We start from the raw sequence: 22,805 nt of genomic DNA on the forward strand, positions 1-22,805 counted from the left end.
TTTCTGAGGTGTTTGTTAGATGAATGATTACAGTCCACATTCTGCACACAAATGTTATGGGTATTCTTAGTATTTGAACTCATGCCTGCAGTTTAGTGAGTCCAAAGTGCCAACTAATGAGCTACCTGTGAGATTACAAGTTTGTTTGTAATTTGTCTGAATAAAGAAGAGTATTACTAACTATCAGTTTCCTGTGTAGCACGCATGCTGTACTGTTGCTCTTCTCCCTGGTTTTTAAAATATCAGTTTGTGTTAGTGGTTCGCTACCCCACTTTCCAAAAAGGCAGTCATGAGATCTAATCCAGACACACACCCTTTATGTGTGTGGAGGTTGTATACACTCTACTATGTGTGTGTGTATCCTTTTTGAAAGAGTATGCTATGCATTTTCATAATGACCCAGATGGATGTATACAACTACATACATTTTCATAGATTCTTTATTCATTTGATTTTAATCTAGCGATGTACATGCATTTGGCGTACTATACGGCCACGTGAACTCCAAACCACACAAAGCCCCTCGACAATCTGTCTTTTAGGGAAAAGTGTGGATTACGCTAATTAATAGCAAATGAGAAATATTGTTCAAAGTGTACCAAGTCAATGTCACATGACAATGAATAATTTTCTTAAGAGCTATCTTGTTAAAATACCCACATTGATTGTGTTTTGATATGTGTAAACAAACTGGTCGGTACTCCCACATTGGGCGGGACGTATAAATTTCTTAGCTTAACGTCAATTGCTTGTGCTTTTACCCTTCTAAAGAACTGCAGGGGGGTGCATTTTCCAACTTTCGGATTCATATTCCTATAGCATAAGTGTAAAAGATCACAAGAGGGTGTGTTTTTGAATTTGAGATTCTTATTTCTCTCGAGTAAGTGTCTGCGTCTCTTAAAGTACGCTACGCAAAGTACAATGCAGATGGATACGTTTCCGTACCTTGATGAATCAGCGCCTTAGGGCCTATAAATTCTTACAAGGGAACATATTGACGTATTCCGTGTAAAAGTTGATTTTTTTCTTCTGAAGTTGTATATATGTCTGATGTTTATCTACAATTGTATCTGGCCCTTGTGTGAAGGAGTCTAATTCTTTAATATTCTCAAAGCTTGTATTTCTTCTTTAGTATTTATGCAGGTATTATCCATAATATCTTTGGTGACTACTTAATCTTTGTTATATTTACTAAAGAATTCTTTTAGAAGTAGTTTCCTTGAAAATAATGTCAAGTCCTTTTCCCATTCGAACCTATCGTGGTGTTGGGTAGGTGAAAATGACAGACCTCTACTGAATAACTTAATATGGAGGGGGCTTAGCACCCTTTCTATTAAATTAATTACTCGTAATGAATCCTGTAATAGCATAGTCTCTGATTGTTCCTCCGTTGGTATTGTGGGGTATCCTGTCCCTCCATCTGTTTCCTTTTTTTCTCTCTTAGACTTTTGCCTCTGCTCCCTCCGTATCGGTATGGGTCTGTTCTTCCCCACCCTCTTGGTTTTTTGGGCCTCTCCCTACAAAATCAATCATCAAGGATTTTCTAAAATACCATAATGGTGACCCCAAATTGTTACAAGTCCTTGTGAGGGAACAAGTCGATAATAAATAATGATTATACTGCTTTTTTTATGAACCACTGTAATAATGCAAATAATCATAAATGCATTCCTATCAAACAATATATAAAATCAAGTAATGTATTAGTAATGACTAGCGTTACTAAGGCTTCTGAATTGCTTTTGAATTGAGTGGCTGTGAATATATTCTACTCCATATATATTTATTTAAGAAAATCCATTGGTCATAAAATTATAAAAGAAATACACACACACGGTTGAGAGAAACTTTATTTCATTATAATAACAACAATATGCAAATATACTAATACTTAGGGTGCAGTAACCGAATCAAGACATTTTAATAAGAAACAAAGTTTTAATAACATTTACATACATTTATGTGAGTAGTGAGGTGGCTTGGTAGCAATATGCTGCCATCTTAACAGTGAACACTTTACCAATAAATAGTATTTTCACAACTCTTTATTTCAATATTTCTCTAGTTTAGGTAATGGGTGGGGAATAAAATTGTTGATAATTCTCCATATCTCCATCTTTCCTTTTATACCTGCAAACAGCCACCTGTCTAAATCCACGACAAGCTAGATGGTCCCTGTTCTTCTCCCGTTTTAACATCTGCATCATCTACAGACCTGGATAAAAAAATAAAAAAAAATGATGCTTTCTCTCGTTCTTTTGACTCTGCCGATCTACTGGAACAAGTCAAAGAGAGACCTATCTTAGGTTCCGACTGCATTGTGGAACCACACCCACGGATCTAGAAATACCCAGGAGAAAACCTATATATCTTCTCACTTGCAGGGTAAACTTCTTAAATGGGCTCATGCTTCATGTTTTGCAGGTCATGCCATCATCAGAAAGACCACGGAATTGGTTTCCCGAAGTTTTTGGTGGCCATCAATATTTTCTGATGTTCAAAATTATGTTTCTGCTTGTTCTGTTTGTGCCCACAATAAATTTCCTAGACAAAGTCCCTATGATCTCCTTAATCCGCATCCTATTCCGGAACGTCCCTGGAGTTATTTGTCAATGGACTTCATCACAGACCTACCACCATCCAAAGGGTATTCTGTAGTCTGGGTGATTACAGACTGCTTCTCTTAAGACGCCCATTTCATACTTTTGAAAGGTCTACCATCTGCTTGTTCTTTGGTTGAACTTTTCATAAAAGAGTTCTTTCATCTATACAGAAGTACAGATGAGATAATTTCGGATTGAGGCATTCAGATTGTGGCTAAATTCTGGAGGGCTTTTTGTCTTGTCTGAGTAATCAAACTAAAGTTCTCTTTTGCATATCCCCCCAGGCTAACGGTCTCTAATGGTCTCACAAAAAGAATGAATCAGGAGTTGCAAAAATTTCTAAGATGTTATATTTATTCTTCTCTTGATAATTGGCTCGAATTATTACCTTGGGTCAAGTTTGCCCATAACAATTTATGCCATAAGTTCAGTTCAGTCTCTCTCTTTTATGCTCTCCAAGGATTTCATCCCAATCTTCCACCCTTTTCTGATCTTCCTTCCTGAGAGAAGGTAGCTAGCTGATGTTGGACTGCTTGTTGTTATTTTGGGTAGAATGGCATGTTGGCAATTTTATGTTTTTCTACAGTAAACTTTCCCTTTATTAGAGAGGTGTTTTTTCTTTACAAAGTAACATAGTTGATGAGGTTGAAAAAAGACACCAGTCCATCAAGTTCAACCTATTTTGGATCTCCTGCGATCCTGCACTTATATTTGAAATTGATCCAGAGTAAGCAACCGCCAATCTGTTTCATTTGTGAAAATTCCCCCAGACACAATATTGCAGTCCTATTTTTTTTACTACTATCCTACATTTTAATTACCAGTCGTATCCCTGGATACACTTTTCTGCTAAAAATTTGTCTAACCCTTTCTTAAACATATCTATTGATTCTGCCATCACAACCTTCCCTGGCAATGCATTTAATATATTGACTGCCCTTACTGTAAAGAACCCCTTCCTTTGCTGGTTGTGAAATTTCCTCTCCTCTAACCTTAGGTTGTTATCACGTGTCCTGTGTATAGTCTTTGGAGTAAAAAGTTCCCATGAAAGTTCTCTGTATTGACCCCTAATGTATTTGTACATAGTAATCATATCTCCCCTTACACGCCTCTTTTCTAAAGTAAACATTCCTAAACTGGCTAACCTTTCCTCATAACTTAATTACTCCATACCCTTTATCAATTTTGTCGCCCTTCTCTGAACCATTTCTAATTCCAATTTATCTTTTTTATAGAGTGGTGCCCAGAACTGTACTGCATATTCAAGATGAGGTCTTACCAACGATTTATACAGTGGCAAAATTACACTGTCTTCCCTTGCATCTATGCCCCTTTTTATGCATGCCAATACTTTGTTTGCCCTTGCAGCTGCTGCTTGACATTGAGCACTATTGCTACGTCTACTGTCTACGAGCAATCCCAAATCCTTTTCCATTATAGATTCTCCTAAATTAATTCCATTTAATTTATATATTGCGTTCTTGTTTTTGATCCCTGAATGCATAACCTTACATTTATCTATGTTAAACCTCATATTCCATTTGGCCGCCCAATCCTCCAGTTTATTTAAGTCCCTCTGTAGAGAAGCTACATCTTGCTCTGATTTTATTACCTTACAGAGTTTAGTGTCATCTGCAAAAATAGAAACTTTAGTCTCTAAACCATCACCAAGGTCATTAATGAATATATTAAAAAGGAGTGGCCCCAGCACGGAACCTTGAGGTAGACTTTTGACCAATTAGAAAATGTTCCAGTTATCACAACTCTCTGTTCCCTATTCTCTAACCAGTTTTCGATCCAAGTACAAATGTTGATTCCTAGACCCAGTTCCCTTATTTTGTAAACCAACCTCTTGTGTGGCACTGTATCAAAGGCCTTTGCAAAATCTAAGTAGACCACATCTACTGTGCTGCCCTGGTCTAAGTTCCCACTAACTTCCTCTCAGAAACTAATTAGATTAGTTTGACATGACCTATCCCTCATAAATCCATGTTGATTCCCACAAATAATTTTATGGCGTACCAAGTAATCCTGAATAATATCCCTTAAAATACCTTCCAGTATTTTCCCAGCTATTGATGTCAGGATTACAGGTCTATAATTCCCTGGTTGTGATCTTGTCCCCTTTTTAAACAACGGCACCATATCTGCTATTCGCCAATCCCTTGGTACTGAGCCTGATGAGATTGAATCTCGGAAAATTAAGAATAGCGGTCTAGCTATTTCCGAGTTTAACTCCATAGGGACCCTTGGGTGTATGCCATCTTTACCTGGAGCTTTATTTATCTTAATATTCTTCAGTCACCTTTGGACTTCTTCCTCTGACAACCTAGTATTAATTAATGGCATAATTTAATTTCCATTTTTATGTATTACTCCTACCATTTGTTTCTCTCCTGTAAATACTTAAGAAAAGAAAATGTTTAATAACTCTGATTTTTTCCTTAGTATCATTTATCAATTAACCCATCTCGCTTCTTTGGGATCCTATATTTTCTTTTTTAATCCTTTAGCCATTTATATACTTAAAAAACTTTTTGTGGTTTGTCTTACTTTCTTTTGCAACTTGCCTTTCATTTTCTAATTTAGCCAATCTAATTTCCTTTTTGCATGTTTTATTACGGAAGGACTCCTCTGAACCTTCAGACTTACACAATTTAAATGCACGCTTCTTCCTTTGCATTTCTTCATTTACTTTTTATTTAGCCACATTGGTTTAGACTTAATTCTTTTACATTTATTTCCCATAGGAATGATCTTATACGTGTATGTTTCCAACAACATTTTAAAGACAGCCAACTTTTCTTCCGTATTTTTGTCTTCAAAGGCTTCTGGAAATTAATATCAAATGAGACCATATTATGATCACTGTTTCCCAAGTGATCCCTTACTTGAATATTTGATATTATGTCTACATTGTTTGTTATTATTACTAGGTCCAGTATAGTCTGGTTCCTAGTTGGTTTTTCTACTAATTAGGACATGTAATGATCTTTTAGCGTGCTCAGAAACCTATTTCCCCTAGCTGTACTGCAGCTAGGGGAAATAGGTCTCAGTACTCCAATCAATGTCCAGATAATTAAAATCCCCCATAATTAAAATTTGACCTAGTTGTGTAGCCTTTTTAATTTGCTGTAGAAGTTGGGCTTCCTCAATTGTACTAATATCTGGCGGTTTATAGCATATCCCTATCAGCAACTTCTCTGAACTTTTTCCTCCGCTGGATATTTCCACCCACAATGCCTCTATATTATCACCAATATTCTCAAATGTAACTTCCTGAATACTTGGTTTTAATTCTGGCTTAATATAAAGACATACTCCTCCTCCCCTTTTATTTACCCTATCCCTCCTGAAGAGAGAATAGCCTTCCAAGTTGACTGCCCAGGCATGTGTATCCCCCCACCAGGGGGTAAACGTATAAACCTCCGGATTCTTCAGTTGAAGAATCCGGAGGTTAATACATTTACCCCCAGGTCTCCGTAATACCTATAATATCATACTGCTCATTCATTCCTACTTGCTCTAACTCCCCCATTTTACCTGTTAGGCTTCTTGCATTTGCAAGCATACACTTAAGTCTATTGCCTCCCTTAGGTATTTATTATCGCTTTAAAAAGGGCCTCTCCTTATCGGCTATGCTTCCCTTTCCCCCCTCTCCACCCCCTTGACTCTTGTTAAATTCCTCCTTACTACTCTCAATGTCTATGCCATAAATACTTGCTTGCCCCTTCCCCCCGTAGCCTAGTTTAAAATCTCCTCCAACCTTCTAACCATCCTCTCCCCTAGCACTGCAGCCCCCTCCTCATTCAGGTGCAATCCATCATGACAATAAAGATGGCAACTGACCGAAAAATCAGCCCAGTGCTCTAAGAATCCAAAACCCTCCTTCCTACACCAATCTTTTAGCCACACATTAACCTTGATAATCTCCCGCTGCCTCCCTGGACTAGCGCGTGGCAAAGGTAGTATTTCTGAAAATACTTAAGTAAAAGCTTGCTTTTTGGATTTCAGTTTCCTTGACTTAAACCCACTATGCCCTTCAGCATTGGCTTTAGTAGATGACGTAGATAGACTAATATCATCATGACTAGTGCCAGCAGCTGATTGGTGCTCCAGCTCGTCTGTCGACTGATCATGATCCATATCGATGGCATAAAGCAATGACACTGGAGACGGGAGAGCGACAAGAACACTGCAACCCCTGTTTCTGTGTAAGTAATGGCACTGGAGAGTGACAAGAATGCTGCTACCCCTCCTGTTTCTGTGTGAGCAATGGGCCTGATGAGAAACTAGTACACTGTTACCCCTCCTGTTTCTGTGTGTCCAATGACACTGGAGAGTGACAAGAACACTGCTACTCCTGTTTCTTTGTGAGCAATGGCACTGGAGAGTGACATGAACACTGCTATTCCTGTTTTTTGTGAGCAATGGCACTGGAGAGTGTCATGAACACTGCTACCCCTGTTTCTGTGTGAGTAATGGCACTGGAGAGTGACAAGAACACTGCTTCCCCTGTTTCTGTGTGAGTAATGGCACTGGAGAGTGACATGAACACTGCTATTCCTGTTTTTTGTGAGCAATGGCACTGGAGAGTGTCATGAACACTGCTTCCCCTGTTTCTGTGTGAGTAATGGCACTGGAGAGTGACAAGGACACTGCTACCCCTCCTGTTTCTGTGTGAGCAATAGCACTGGAGACTGGAGAGTGACAAGGACACTGCCACCCCTCCTGTTTCTGTGTGAGCAATGGCACTGTAGACTAGACAGTGACAGGGATACTACCACCCCTGCTGTTTCTGTGTGAACAATTACACAGAGCAATGGCACTTGAGACTTGAGAGTGACAAGAACACTGCTACTCCTTTTTCTATGTGAGCAATGGCACTGGAAAGGGATAAGAACACTGCTACTCATTTTTCTATGTGAGCAATTGCACTGGAAAGGGATAAGAACTCTGCTATCCCTGTTTCTGTGTGAGCAATGGCACTGGAGAGTGACAAGAATGCTGCCAACTCTCCTGTTCTCAGTGTGAGCAATGGCACTGGAGACTGGAGAGTGATAAGAACACTGCCACCCCTTCTATTTCTGTGTGAGCAATGGCACTGAGCAAGAGCACTGAAGATTAACAAGAATGTTGCTACCCTTCCTGTGTCTGTGTGAGCAATGGTGGCGGATGTCTGGTTTTAGAGAGATACTTATGGAATCCAAAGCACGCGAGATCCGATGACACAATGAAGTCGTTTTGCTCAAAGTCAGATCTGAGTAAACAGGAAAGTACAGAGTTTCCTCTGTTCGGTACTCAGATTCTTGCTGTTCGGGGGGGGGGGGGGGGCTTGGTTTTTAGAAAACTGAGCCTGCGCTTCTCTAGTTTAAAGGCAAATGTTGCTTTTTGAAGACATTGCTACATGCATATATGGATCAAAGAGGTATTGGGGTTAATATTAAAAAGCCAGAGTTTATTGTTCCTGCCCTCCAGACACTGAGTGTAGATTAAATTTGAGCCCCTGGGTATTTCCCTCCCAGTCACTTTTAAATTATTGGGGACAGAGAGTGAACTTTTACAGTAAAGCACATTTTACTATGCTGGTGTTCTAATAGTTAAGTGGTAAGCTTTGATCTGGGTATTCAACTGTAGAAGGTGCTGTAATTTGTTATGTACATGAACTGTATATTGGTGGTGGGGTGATCTTCTCACTTGAGAAATGACAATGTTGCATAGCTTGCTGGCAGCCAAGATGCCTGAACATCAAATGACCTACACCATGACCATGCAGTCATGATGCATCGGGCTTTGGGTATTGGAGCAGCTTGATTGAATGTCAATATCATGTTTGAATTCTTTGGGGCCTCAAAAGATTACTGTTACAGTAACAGCCATGGGGCCTACTGACATGTATCTTCCGTGTAACCCTTCATTATCATCATCATCATCATTTATTTATATAGCGCCACTGATTCCGCAGCGCTGTACGGAGAACTCATTCTCATCAGTCCCTGCCCCATTGGAGCTTACAGCCTAAATTCCCTAACATACACAGACAGACATAGAGTGAGAGACTAGGGTCAATTTTTTTTTTTTTATAGCAGCCAATTAACCTACCAGTATATTTTTGGAGTGTGGGAGGAAACTGGAGCACCCGGAGGAAACCCACGCAAACACAGGGAGAACATACAAACTCCACACAGATAAGGCCATGGTCGGGAATTGAACTCATGACCCCAGCGCTGTGAGGCAGAAGTGCTAACCACTAAGCCACTGTGCTGCCTATTTCTGGTATTTCTGCATGTGGGGTCTATAAACAAACAACCAATCAGAGTGACTTTCTCAAGCTTAGCCAATCTCTAATTGGCTATTTGTGGAGAGGCCCCCAGCCTGTCATTCGTATGGTGGCTCCTCTAGTAGGAAGTTATGTGTCCTCTAGCAGGTATTTATTTTCTTTTTAACCATTGGATTATAGGAGAAGAAATAAGAAATGTAGAAAGAGGAAGGAAACAAAATAAAAAAGAAGATTCTAATAATTTAGTTATATATTGGGTGATTCTTTTTTTAAAATAATGATTTTCAATAGTTTTTCTAGTATTTTACCATGTGGTACTATAGGTCACAGTGGGTCCTGGATGAGAAGCAATGCTGGCTTTTATAGTTCAAGAGCCAGCATACCCAAGCAACATATGACTGCCAGGACTTGCTCAGACTACTAGTAGCACATATTAAAATATAATTTTTAAACATTGATTACCCAAACACCCACCACACAGGTACACTCATTACTGTAAATAAGTTGCACTTGCAATCCCATGATCCTTCTTCCCGGACAATGCCAGGACCCAGCGGCAAACACTAATGCTAACCTTAACCTTATCCCTAACCCGAATCCTAAACCTAATTCTAATCCTAACCCTAAGCGTTTTTTAGATTATCTATCCGCCAGGTCCTGGCATTGCTGTTTTAAAACTGGCAATCTCTCTGTACCTATGTTAAGAGAGGTGAATCCTTACCCCCAGCATTTTGTGCTGCCGCACATTTTAGCACACCTGTAGGATAAATTAACTGTTTTTTTAGTGGTAAGTCTGTCTTTACAACATTATAGATTGTATGCATTAGAATTTTTGCGTTGTTTAAAGTAATGTTGCAGATGTAGTCATTGCGAAAATGACTACCACCTCTGTATTGTGAGATGATTTCCTCAATGAAAACAAACCTTTGAGGTGGCAGCCAAGTGATTTTCTTTTATTAACATAACTTGCATTTCCCTGACCTCTACATTTGATTGGTTGCTATTTGTTACAACCCAACTGTGCTAATTACACAGTGCTCACAAATAACAATATAGGATAATTCTATGCTGACGATGACAAAGAACAGAGACAGTCCAACAGAGATAAAGATTTAATGTTACGTAGGATATGACAAACGGATAAACTGACATATGTCTGTTGATGTGAGGGAGTTTTCAGTCTGTGTTTTCAGCTTTGGCAGCCAATAGTCTCAAGTTGTAGAGATACTAAAGATAAAGTGTCACAGAGCTGGTCATGTTGAGGAAGCTGACACTCTCTGTTATTCGGCCACCACTCGATCCAGGTATCGCTCCCAATGATGTAGGTATAGCTGAGGAAATGTACAGAGAACTATAGAAAACAGCCATAGCCATAAAAAAACATATACTGCACAGTTGTCTTCTCTGAACTACAAGTACAGTTCAATAAACTCACTATAAAAGCAATTCATCACTATCTACAGTAATAAGAGCTTACACTGGGATTTCTATTGATTGATCGTAATGTTTAAAATTACAAAATTGAGTTTATTTTCTTCATCTGCAGTTCAAAGCACACACAGGATATTGTTGCAAATGCCACCCCCTGTCCACCTTGCTGTATTTATGTACCTTAGGGTGAATTGCTTTGATCTCTGAACTCGCAATTAATATTTTTTCAAATTTAGAATGTTCAGAACAAGACTGATACGATTGGATAAAAGCATACTTGCCAACTCTCTACCCAAAATTCGGGTAGGTCTCCCGGACTCCCGGGAGAGCAGGCAAGTATCCCGCATACGGCAACTTGCTCCTCAAAATGACTTGATTCGTGGCGAATTGCGTCATCTTGGCACCACCCCCGGCGACAAAAATGGCATTTTGTTGGGGGGGGGGGCAAAGTGATGCGATTTGCTGTGCCCCGCCCCTTCCACCCCCCCCAACTATGACCCCCTGCCCGGAATCTCCCGGAATTCAGTTTTCAATGGTTGGCAAGTATGGATAAAAGTGATTTCCAAAATTTTACTTTATCAGTTTATAACATCATTATTATGTCCACCCATCTAATTTTTCCCTTCTACCATGATAGACTTATGCATTTTCCTAATTTGCCCGTACTGTACAAGATAACAGCAGTCTCACTTACCCAAATTCCTCAGTATACCAAACGTCATTGGTTGTACCAAACACAATGTATTGGTGTCCTTTATTGAACTTTAACTTTTCTCTACATTTAATGTGACTGATGAAGGTGCGATTGTTGCCCAGAGCTTGTTCATCTGTTCCTGTGATATATTGGATAAGATAGGTATTGAAGCGACTCATCATCTAATTATAGGCCCAAATAACAAATCTTGCACTCCTACAGCTATCCTAATTATTGTACTCAGACAAGTAAACTATAATAATATTGTTAGATTAGAATTAGAAGCCAGATTTATTTTTTCCTTGGTTCTCCCAAATGCACTGTACAGACGTCTCCCAAAATGGCGTACTGTAAAGAATACAAATTGCTTCAGAAATGTACATTCTCCTGTTTTCCTGTGCATGCCAACTTATGTGTTCCGATACATTCTTTTGTCAGTCTCTGCACTTATTTTAGCTAAAACTTTTATGCTTCTCTCCTAAAAACAAACTCGCTAATAAAACTATTTTATTGCTAAATACCCACAGAGAATCTTCATAATTTCGCTATATTACCTACTTTCTATAGGACGGTATTCTGTAAATGTAATAAACAGTGCACCAACGCACCCTTAGGCATTTTCCCCAATTCCCCTGTTGCTACATCTCTCCCATACAGGCAGGGCCGGATTACCCCGAGGTCTAACTGGGCTACAGCCCAGGGGCCTGAGGCACCTGGGGTGCCCACTGGCATTCATCATTTTGGGGGCGTTCCCGCCCCCAGCTCCAACTGTCAGCTGGAGAATGGCAGGCAGCTAACAGCAAATGTTATGCTGTTAGCTGTCTGCTGTCACTGTCGTCCTTCTGCGTCACACTGTAATCTCCTTACTGAGGAGATCTCGTGAGAGTGAGACTATGACTTATAGTCTCACTCTCACGAAATCTCCTCAGTAAGGAGCTTACAGCGCGCCGTGGAAGGACTGCAGTGATGGAAGAACAGAATGAGGTAAGCGCTCAAGGGGGCCTCACGGGGGAAGGTTCATGGGGGCCTCACAGAGGGCTCATGTGGGAAGGGGGGGCTCACAGGGGGGGATCTCACAGTACCCTTAGCCCGGGGCTCTCCATTCTCTTAATCCGGCCCTGCATACAGGTTGAAAGCTCTTTGAAGCGGGGATCTCTCCAGTGCTGCTCATTGTTTTTAAAGTAACTTACATTTCATAGAATAACCTCACAGATATATAAATAGATGTCCACAAAATGTTTCTTCAGCAAAGTGCCCTCCACATACTAACAGCATCAAGATACTGCCTAGTGCAGGTTGCATTGTCCGGGCATTGGTGCCAGAAGTATATTTAATGGTGTCAAAGTTGTGTAGGCAAGACAGCAGCACCATTAAGAAGACATAGGAGTAATGTGTGTTCTGTCTGGCTCTTGACACAAGGCTCTGTGCAGTGCGGGGCCTGATGAAATAATCACAAAGATAAGATTGTTGTTTTGTTTATAAAACTTAATCTATTGGAAAATCATTCATAAAAAGAGATTGTTAGGTTAAAATTCACAGAACCATCCATTGTATGTGTGGGCACCTTAAGGACACCTGTGGAATAAATCTTGTACACAATTCTATATTGCCTGTTTTGTTATATTTTAAGCATGTATTATTTCATAATACAAAATGGCTGCCTCCACTGTGTGCAGACAGTAGATGTACATCAGTCTTTTCCGCACTTGTAACAAATGCACACATCATAGACATAGCCTATATACAACACTCCTCTTACACATCAGAAAAAGCAGTAAATTACATTACCTAATTTGAACACCTCCTCAACTTGCATCACATATTGGTCATAGTCCTTTTTATACTGTGCCTCGAACAGCTTCACCTTGTACACTACAGAGGTAATCAGACAAATTGTTACGTCAATGAATAAATTGTATGAGAAAAGGATGAATAAAAAATTGGAAAAGCCAAGTCATTATAAAGAAAACCAGGACATCACGGTTGTCACGGGCACTAGGAGTCTTTACCCAGGGATCACCAGGTGATAGGCTTACCAGAGCAGTATAGGTGGTAATATGGTACTCTGGTAGCAGGGTGATCACGGAACAGGAAATAGCAGGTGATGAGATGCTCAGGAAAGTCTATGACTAGCAGCACTGGCAATATGGAGGTAGTAATACACGAGGAACTGTATGGACAAAGGACACGTGAAGGTAGTCAGTGGTCTGCGGTAGCAAGTTGTACCACTGCTATAGTGAGGAGGAATGTCCAACAGAAACGAGGGGGTGATGAGAGTCAGCGGTCTGCAGATAGCAAGTTGTACCGCTGTCTGAGTGAAGGAATGGAATCCAAGTGGAGGTATCCAGGAAGTCAGTGGTCTGCGGTAGCAAGTTGTACCACTGCTATGTGAGAGGATAATGGAACAGGTGATACCGGAAACAGGGATCAGTGGTCTGACATCAGCAAGTTGTACCACTGCATATATATGTGAGGAGGTGCACGGGGGAAGACTGCAACACAGGATATACACTGGCACCTTATACACGATCCACAGTAATATGCACAATATAGGTATATATATATGTAAGTGACTGATCAGGTCTGCAATCTAGAAAGTCTCTTGAAGTAGTCCAGCACAATGATAACACAGTCAATGATGGCAATAGACTCAGCGGATAGCAGACTCCAGAGAGAACCAAACACAGTCCAGCAAGATATGCAATACACAGCACAGTCAATGAGAAGTATGCATACCGTGGTTCAGCAGTAGCAGTCAGATGGAATTGCAGCGGTACCTGAGCGGCTGGAGGCCGACTGGATAGGAAGTCCCTGGATAGGAGAAGCAGCGGTCTAACAGGTGCAGCGCACAGGTGAGTAGACCGACAGGGACACGAATCCACAGGAGTCAGCAACACGTGGAACTGGACTCATAGGAAACCCAGGAGAATGGGGATGATCCAGCAGAGGGTAGTAGAAGAGATACAAATCCAATGCTGACAGGAGGGTAGAGACCAGTGGAACACGTGAAGGCGTGGAGAGTGGATCAGCAGGAGATGGACGATAGCGCTGACCACAGCGGCAGGACTCAGCGGCACACGGAGGTAACCAGTAGCAACCACAGGAACCAACAGCGATGGGAAACAGGAGTGCAGCGCAGGGCAGGAGCTGTAGATCACGAAGTGTAGCAGATGGTAATGAAAAGCGGCAGTCTCGAGGAAGACACAGCAAAGATGAGATGAGAGTGTAGTGCACGGAGGCAGCGGATAGTAATCAGCTGGCAGTCACGATGTTGAACACAGGCGAGTTGCAAGCAGGAGACTGTAGTGCACAGAGGCAGCGGATAGTAGTCAGCTGGCAGTCACGATGTTGAACACAGGCGAGTTGCAAGCAGGAGACTGTAGTGCACGGAGGCAGCGGATAGAAATCAGCAAACAGACTTGATGAGAAGCAGGTGAGTGAGGTAAAGGCTGGAGTGCACGGAGGCAGCGGATAGCAATGAGTAAACAGTCACATAGATATAAAATAACGTTGAAGTGGTGTAGAAGACTGTAGTGCACGGAGGCAGCGGATAGGAATCAGCAAACAGTCATGATGACACAGTTGATGGTAGAAGTGGTATGGAACCACAGTAGTAGAAGTGGTTTGGAAACCACAGGAATCAGCAGCACTGAATACACAAGTAATACAGGAACACCTTCAGAGACTCATGAGGAATGAGACTCCAAGATCAGGCAACGTGGTAGTGACCACAGGTGCTTAATATAGGGAGGTTGCCTGATCTGCCAATTAAGTTAAAGGGGTATACACTGAAGTATAGAAAAGGGCTGCGCATGCGCAGACCCTCAGGATGGTGGACGGCCACGGTTCCTAAATGTCCGGGAAGAGGCACTCACGGTCCGGTGAGTGACAGTACCCCCCCTTTTAAAGGTGGGCACAGAACGCCTGGAACCGGGCTTGTCCGGATTTTTGGAGTAAAACTTCTTCAAAAGGGCAGGAGCATTAAGATCTTCAGCTTTGATCCAAGAGCGCTCCTCAGGACCAAAGCCCTTCCAATGAACGAGGAAGTGGAGGACTCCTCGCGAAATTTTTGCATCTAGTACCTCGGTAATCTCAAAATCCTCCTCCTGATGGACTTGAACTGGCTGCGGAGCTGAGGGAGGAGTTGAAAAACGGTTGATAATAAGAGGTTTGAGCAAAGATACATGGAAGGCATTAGAAATCCGAAGACTCTTAGGAAGAAGGAGTTTCACACATACTGGATTGATAACTTGAATGATCCTATATGGACCAATAAAACGAGGGGCGAATTTCATGGATGGAACCTTCAAACGAATATTTTTTGTGGATAACCAAACACGATCGTCACCGGATGGCGAGCTCCCTCCAACAAGTATCTCCATTCCTCTAATGCGGCTTTGATAGCCAGTAATTCCTTGTCTCCGATAGTATAATTCTTCTCTGCGGGTAGGAGACCCCGAGAATAGAAGGCACAAGGGTGGAATTTTTGCTGTTCCGAGCGTTGGGAGAGAATAGCTCCTAAGCCCACATTAGAGGCATCTACTTCTAGGAAAAAAGGGAGTGTCACATCAGGCTGACGAAGGATTGGAGCCGAAGAGAAGGACTCTTTTAATGTTTGAAAGGCTTGAATAGCCTCAGTAGACCATTGCTTAGGATTAGCCCCTTTACGAGTCAGGGCCACAATAGGAGATGCAATGGAAGAAAAGTCTTGAATGAAGCGTCTATAGTAATTGGCAAAACCTAAAAAACGCTGGATGGCACGAAGAGTAGTTGGCTGGGGCCAATGTAGTACAGCATTTACTTTGTCAGGATCCATCTTGTAATATTGGATCGTTCCTCTCCCACAGAGGGGAGGCCCAAGCCAGGGCTTGTCCTGAAAACAAAGAGATAAGATAGGCCACTCTGGAACGATGGGTAGAAAAATTTTGAGGTTGGAGCTCAAAATGGACTGAACATTGGTTAAGGAAACCCCTACAAGTTTTGGGGTCTCCATCGTACTTTGACGGAGTAGGCAGGTGAAGCGTGGAAGCTATAGACACCTGGGATGGCAATGGGGAAACGGAGGAAAGCACAGGAGCTTCAGTAGTAGCTGTCACAGTCTGTCCAGATGTTCCTTGGGAGATTAATGACTGATAACACTGAAGTAACAGCTGTTGGCGGGCATCCTGTTGCTCCACACGGCTAACCAGATGTTGCAGCATCTCTTTGGCGGTAGGTTCCACATCTGGGTCTGTCATGGCCTGATCTTACTGTCACGGGCACTAGGAGTCTTTACCCAGGGATCACCAGGTGATAGGCTTACCAGAGCAGTATAGGTGGTAATATGGTACTCTGGTAGCAGGGTGATCACGGAACAGGAAATAGCAGGTGATGAGATGCTCAGGAAAGTCTATGACTAGCAGCACTGGCAATATGGAGGTAGTAATACACGAGGAACTGTATGGACAAAGGACACGTGAAGGTAGTCAGTGGTCTGCGGTAGCAAGTTGTACCACTGCTATAGTGAGGAGGAATGTCCAACAGAAACGAGGGGGTGATGAGAGTCAGCGGTCTGCAGATAGCAAGTTGTACCGCTGTCTGAGTGAAGGAATGGAATCCAAGTGGAGGTATCCAGGAAGTCAGTGGTCTGCGGTAGCAAGTTGTACCACTGCTATGTGAGAGGATAATGGAACAGGTGATACCGGAAACAGGGATCAGTGGTCTGACATCAGCAAGTTGTACCACTGCATATATATGTGAGGAGGTGCACGGGGGAAGACTGCAACACAGGATATACACTGGCACCTTATACACGATCCACAGTAATATGCACAATATAGGTATATATATATGTAAGTGACTGATCAGGTCTGCAATCTAGAAAGTCTCTTGAAGTAGTCCAGCACAATGATAACACAGTCAATGATGGCAATAGACTCAGCGGATAGCAGACTCCAGAGAGAACCAAACACAGTCCAGCAAGATATGCAATACACAGCACAGTCAATGAGAAGTATGCATACCGTGGTTCAGCAGTAGCAGTCAGATGGAATTGCAGCGGTACCTGAGCGGCTGGAGGCCGACTGGATAGGAAGTCCCTGGATAGGAGAAGCAGCGGTCTAACAGGTGCAGCGCACAGGTGAGTAGACCGACAGGGACACGAATCCACAGGAGTCAGCAACACGTGGAACTGGACTCATAGGAAACCCAGGAGAATGGGGATGATCCAGCAGAGGGTAGTAGAAGAGATACAAATCCAATGCTGACAGGAGGGTAGAGACCAGTGGAACACGTGAAGGCGTGGAGAGTGGATCAGCAGGAGATGGACGATAGCGCTGACCACAGCGGCAGGACTCAGCGGCACACGGAGGTAACCAGTAGCAACCACAGGAACCAACAGCGATGGGAAACAGGAGTGCAGCGCAGGGCAGGAGCTGTAGATCACGAAGTGTAGCAGATGGTAATGAAAAGCGGCAGTCTCGAGGAAGACACAGCAAAGATGAGATGAGAGTGTAGTGCACGGAGGCAGCGGATAGTAATCAGCTGGCAGTCACGATGTTGAACACAGGCGAGTTGCAAGCAGGAGACTGTAGTGCACAGAGGCAGCGGATAGTAGTCAGCTGGCAGTCACGATGTTGAACACAGGCGAGTTGCAAGCAGGAGACTGTAGTGCACGGAGGCAGCGGATAGAAATCAGCAAACAGACTTGATGAGAAGCAGGTGAGTGAGGTAAAGGCTGGAGTGCACGGAGGCAGCGGATAGCAATGAGTAAACAGTCACATAGATATAAAATAACGTTGAAGTGGTGTAGAAGACTGTAGTGCACGGAGGCAGCGGATAGGAATCAGCAAACAGTCATGATGACACAGTTGATGGTAGAAGTGGTATGGAACCACAGTAGTAGAAGTGGTTTGGAAACCACAGGAATCAGCAGCACTGAATACACAAGTAATACAGGAACACCTTCAGAGACTCATGAGGAATGAGACTCCAAGATCAGGCAACGTGGTAGTGACCACAGGTGCTTAATATAGGGAGGTTGCCTGATCTGCCAATTAAGTTAAAGGGGTATACACTGAAGTATAGAAAAGGGCTGCGCATGCGCAGACCCTCAGGATGGTGGACGGCCACGGTTCCTAAATGTCCGGGAAGAGGCACTCACGGTCCGGTGAGTGACAACGGTATTATCAATAATAGGCACCTGCTCCCCATATGAGCTGCAATGGTGTGTCCTCAAACTAGCCTTGGATCATTGGAACGTAAAATATATTCTCTAGTGGGATTGATTGAACAATGGCTTAGTGTTTAGCACTTCTGCCTCACAGCAGTGGAGTCATGAGTTTGATTCCCGACCATGGCCTTATCTGTGTGGAGTTTGTATGTTATCCCCGTGTTTGCGCGGGTTTCTTCCCATACTCCAAAATCATACTGATAGGTTAATTGGCTGCTATTAAATTGCCCTTAGTTTTTCTAGGTCTGTGTGTATATGTTAGAGGATTTAGATTGTAAGCTCCAATGGGGCAGGGACTGATGTGAGTGAGTTCTCTGTGCAGCGCTGCGGAATTAGTTGCGCTATATAAATAAATAGATGATGATGATTGCTCCTAATGTAATTACTGAGTGCACATGATGCATTTATTTCAGCTTTACAATAAGTTACAACTTAAAATGTTTAAGTGACCCGGTGATGTTAAAATATGACGTTACTTATTATTTCTGCGTGAAATATTAATGTAGTGAAAGTAAATAAAGATAATTTACAACATCCCTCCGAATCATTGGAACTTTTGCTGACATGTCCGAGATGCATTTCAATATGACAAAAAGTGCCTTCAATTAATTAGTAAGTGTTCACAGATACTATTTACTGGTGGGAGTGGCCTACTCAGGCAGTGTCTTGCCATGATGGCTGTGTGTCTTCTTGCACCATATATAAGGAAGGAGCAAGGGTAGAAGGCAAGGAGCTTAATTTTCTTCTAAGGTTAAAGCTACTGAAACAGCCCAATCACTCCCTAGAGGACTGTAAGTTACAGCAGAAATTGCAGACAGTGCCAGTTAAGAATAAGATCTCAGATACTGAAAGACGGCACAGGGTGAGGGCATCTACCATAAGCAATGTAGTCCAATGAGATTTCAATGTCGAGTGGGCAGAAATTGTGTTGAATGTCTTACCACATTTATGTCAGCAAACAGATGGTCCATTGTGATGTACTGATACAAGTCTTTCTTATCAGATTTGTAGACACGCATCTGTAATGTTTATTAGAAGACTGCGGAGAGCAGTAATTTTTTAATGATCTTGGGAGATATGCTGATTATATGTGTGTGTTGTATTGTCTCTTTATCTTAAGAAATTATGTGTCATGTACATTGTATGTTACAACATTAATATTGCTGAATTAGCATTCTGTGTATGGGTCAATAGAAAAAAGTGTACAATTATACAAGGACTTCCTATTTTGACATGAGATATGAGAAAGAAGAGGCAACAATCTCCAAGCCTGTACTCTACACTATATGCCTTGATGTCATCTAACACAGGGATGAAATAGTCAGCAAAAAGATTTATTTTCCTATTGTCCAGTCACTACATTGGAAATGATAAACAAGGTCCAAGATTACAATACCAAGAAAAATGTCAATTCATTCACAGTGTAAAACAGCCTATCCAATATCTGGTGAGAAAAAAGGAAACCATCAATGTATATATATATATATATATATATATTCAAATTCCACATTCTATACAACTCCCTTCTCATATATAACTAGTATATCAAATACACTCCAATACATTATCTTTGTCCACAACCCCCCCAAAACGTGTTTAATTTAGTCACCCCACTTGTTATCACTCTTTTTGTGTAATTTTCCCAACTACACTTAACTACCCATCCCAAGGGATAGGACAGTTCCTACCAACCCATACACCTAATATACACAGCATGTATGTGTATATAATAATTTTATATATATATATATATATATATATATATATATATATATATATACACACATATATATATATATATGTGTGTGTGTGTGTGTGTGTGTGTGTGTGTGTGTATGTATATATATATATATATATATATATATAAGGCTTTAAAAGCAAAATTTTTACTCAGACCATTAAAAGTGGCGTTCTTTATCACTGTAGGTGTTTCTGAAAGTCGCTGTTTACATATGGAGGTATTAGAAAGTGCCGAAAATAGTCAATATCTGTTATACGGTAAGTGGAGATTTTCACATTGTCGCAAATATAATGATCGTTATTTTTTTTGTAGGTGAAAACTTTGTCATTATAAAGTGCCGTTGATATGACTACCACTTCCCAGAGAAACTGACTCATAAACTGCCCAAAGTGAAGGCACTCTGTGACCACGGGACGGCCGAGGAATATGACTGAACCCGTTTGCCTGTTACTGTAAATGGACAGACAGTCATGGTAATATCGGTAGTTGCCCCAAAACTGCCATAAGCTCTAATACTGGGCAGAGATCTTCCACTGTTTAAGCAGATCCTCCAGGAGTGAATGCAGCCAGACAAATCGTCAATTGAAGCACCGGTCGAAGGTCCAGCCTTGAAGGAGGAGGGAATAAAAGAGAGAAAGTGCCATAATCTGCCACGAAACCTGAATCGGAATATTCATGAAAATACACCTCCACCAGCTAAGCGGTTGGAGAACAGACAAAGGCAAACAGCACAAATACAATCGCAGAACCAGTTCCTGCCATCATTTGTTGGCGAGACATATTTCCACTAAGAGACTTTGGTTGAGATCCGCTTGGAGAAGTTGCCCTAGCTAATGTCCATAAGAATGTGGTTGAGATAAATGGGGTAGAGAAGGCTCACGTCTGCAGAAGGTATTGCCTATTACATGGTAAAGAATGATTTGTCGTATAGAATTGCTAATGTACAAGGTAGAATTGTAGAGCAATCGTTAGTGCCACAAATCCATACATCACTTATACTCAAAGCTGCACATACACATCTGTGTGGTGGACACTTGTGGGAAGATAAGACACAGGAGCGTTAATTGCTCAGGCTATATTGGCCGGGAGTGTACGAGGCAATAAAAAGGGTTTGCCGGACATGTCCAGTATGTCAGAGAACATGTTCTAAACCAGACTACTGAGCCCCGCTAGTTCCCAACCCTGTGGTCCAGACCTCGGTTGAAAGTATTAGTATGGATTTGGTAGGCTCATTAGAGATTGCAGTCCGTGGCCATCACTACGTACTGGTCATAGTGTACTACGCCACCAGGTATCCCGAGGCTACAACTTTGCGCAATATAAAGTATAGTACAATAGCAAAAGAACTCCTTCTGTATTATACCATGTTGGGAATCTCCAAAGAAATCTTGACTGATCAGGGTACTCCCTTTATGTCCCGTGTAATGAAAGAGCCGTGCCGGTTGTTAAGAGTGGAAATGTTACACACATCAGTATATCACCCGCAGACTGACGGGTTAATGGAACACTAATAGGACACTCAAACATATGGTGAAAAAGGCAGTAGCACAGGTGATACGCGACTAGGATGTGATATTACCCTATTTAATGTTTGCAGTGAGGGAGATGCCTCAATCATCTATGGGGTTCAGCCCCTTCAAATTGTTGTATGGTAGTCAGCCAAGGGGCAGTTTGGAGGTTCTCAAGGAGGGTTGGGAGCAAAAGAGTCCCAAAGAAACCAATTTAATCCAATTTGTGTCCCAGTTGTATGACAGGTTGTAAAGCGCTGCACAATCTGCTGGTGCTATATATATAAATGATGATGATAATGATTTTTGTATGTAGGTTGAAACACAGTTATTAACAGAAACAGTTGTGTAGGAGGCTTAAAATTGGGTAAGGAACAGCCAGACTCTGCTGCAAAGGTGAGGTTGTGGAAGAGAGTTTCATGTCACAGGTAATACACCATGGCAAGACTGAGCAAAGCAACAAGACACAAGGTAATTATACTGCATCAGCAAGTTCCCTCCCAGGCAAAGATTTCAAAGCAGAATGGGGTTTCAAGATGTGCTGTTCAAGCTCTTTTCAAGAAGCACAATTAAAAAGGCAATGTTGAGGACCGAAGATGCAACTTGGCCAACCACTGAAAGTGCATCAGATGAAAGACACATCATGCTTACTTCCCTTCGAAAGATGTCTAGCAGTGCCGTTAGCTCAGAACTGGAAAAAAACAGTGGCACCCAGGGACACCCATCTATTGTTCGGAGAAGTCTGGCCAGAAGTGGTCTTCATGAAAGAATTGTTGCCAAAAAGCTATACCTTCTACTTGGAAACAAATATTACATACATGAAGTAGATGTTTGTATAGAGTTCGTGCATTGTACATTACAGACTTTTAAAGCTTTACAACCAAAACACATCCAGCTGGATGTTTTAAAATATTGGCGGTGGGAGAATCAGGCAGAAGAATCGAGAGGTGTGGAATGTTGTACATCTTAATAGGCAGGAAATTTCCAATTAGTGGCTTGATCAGGTTTTTTTCTTTTTACAGAAATAAAGAGAATGTGTTGGCCCAAGTTACAAGGAGAATCTAGGCTGCATAAATGCTTGATGTGGCGGATCTTATCTTGGATGGATCCATAGTGAATCTATGTGGTGAGTGGAGTCTGCAGAGTTTGTCTTTCAAAAACAACCATGGTGCCCAAACTAGTGTTAAACTGTTATCCTTATCATGAAGAAGGTAGGTCTCTCCCATTCTCTCTGGTGACTGCTCTGAGACCCATGGGCTGAATCTAACAGGATACAATATTGGATGAAAGCATTCCCTTGCGCAAGGGAGTTAAATTAGAAAGCTTCTCAAAATATGT

At 41.8% G+C, this 22,805-nt stretch overlaps 1 protein-coding gene across 1 annotated transcript in view; it reads right to left on the bottom strand.

Moving 5' to 3' along the window:
* Window positions 1-9,980: 9,980 nt before the first annotated feature.
* Window positions 9,981-22,805, bottom strand: part of LOC142151179 (complement C3-like) — a 141,174-nt gene continuing 128,349 nt past the window's right edge. Inside the window, exons 39-41 of the mRNA XM_075206545.1 lie at window positions 12,797-12,880; window positions 11,009-11,147; window positions 9,981-10,214 (exon numbers count right to left, since the gene is read on the bottom strand). Of these exons, the coding sequence (XP_075062646.1) occupies window positions 10,073-10,214; window positions 11,009-11,147; window positions 12,797-12,880 (365 nt within the window). The 3' untranslated portion in view covers window positions 9,981-10,072. The remainder of the gene's footprint in view (window positions 10,215-11,008; window positions 11,148-12,796; window positions 12,881-22,805) is intronic.

Source organism: Mixophyes fleayi, chromosome 4, assembly GCF_038048845.1.
Source record: "Mixophyes fleayi isolate aMixFle1 chromosome 4, aMixFle1.hap1, whole genome shotgun sequence".
NCBI lineage: Eukaryota > Metazoa > Chordata > Amphibia > Anura > Limnodynastidae > Mixophyes > Mixophyes fleayi.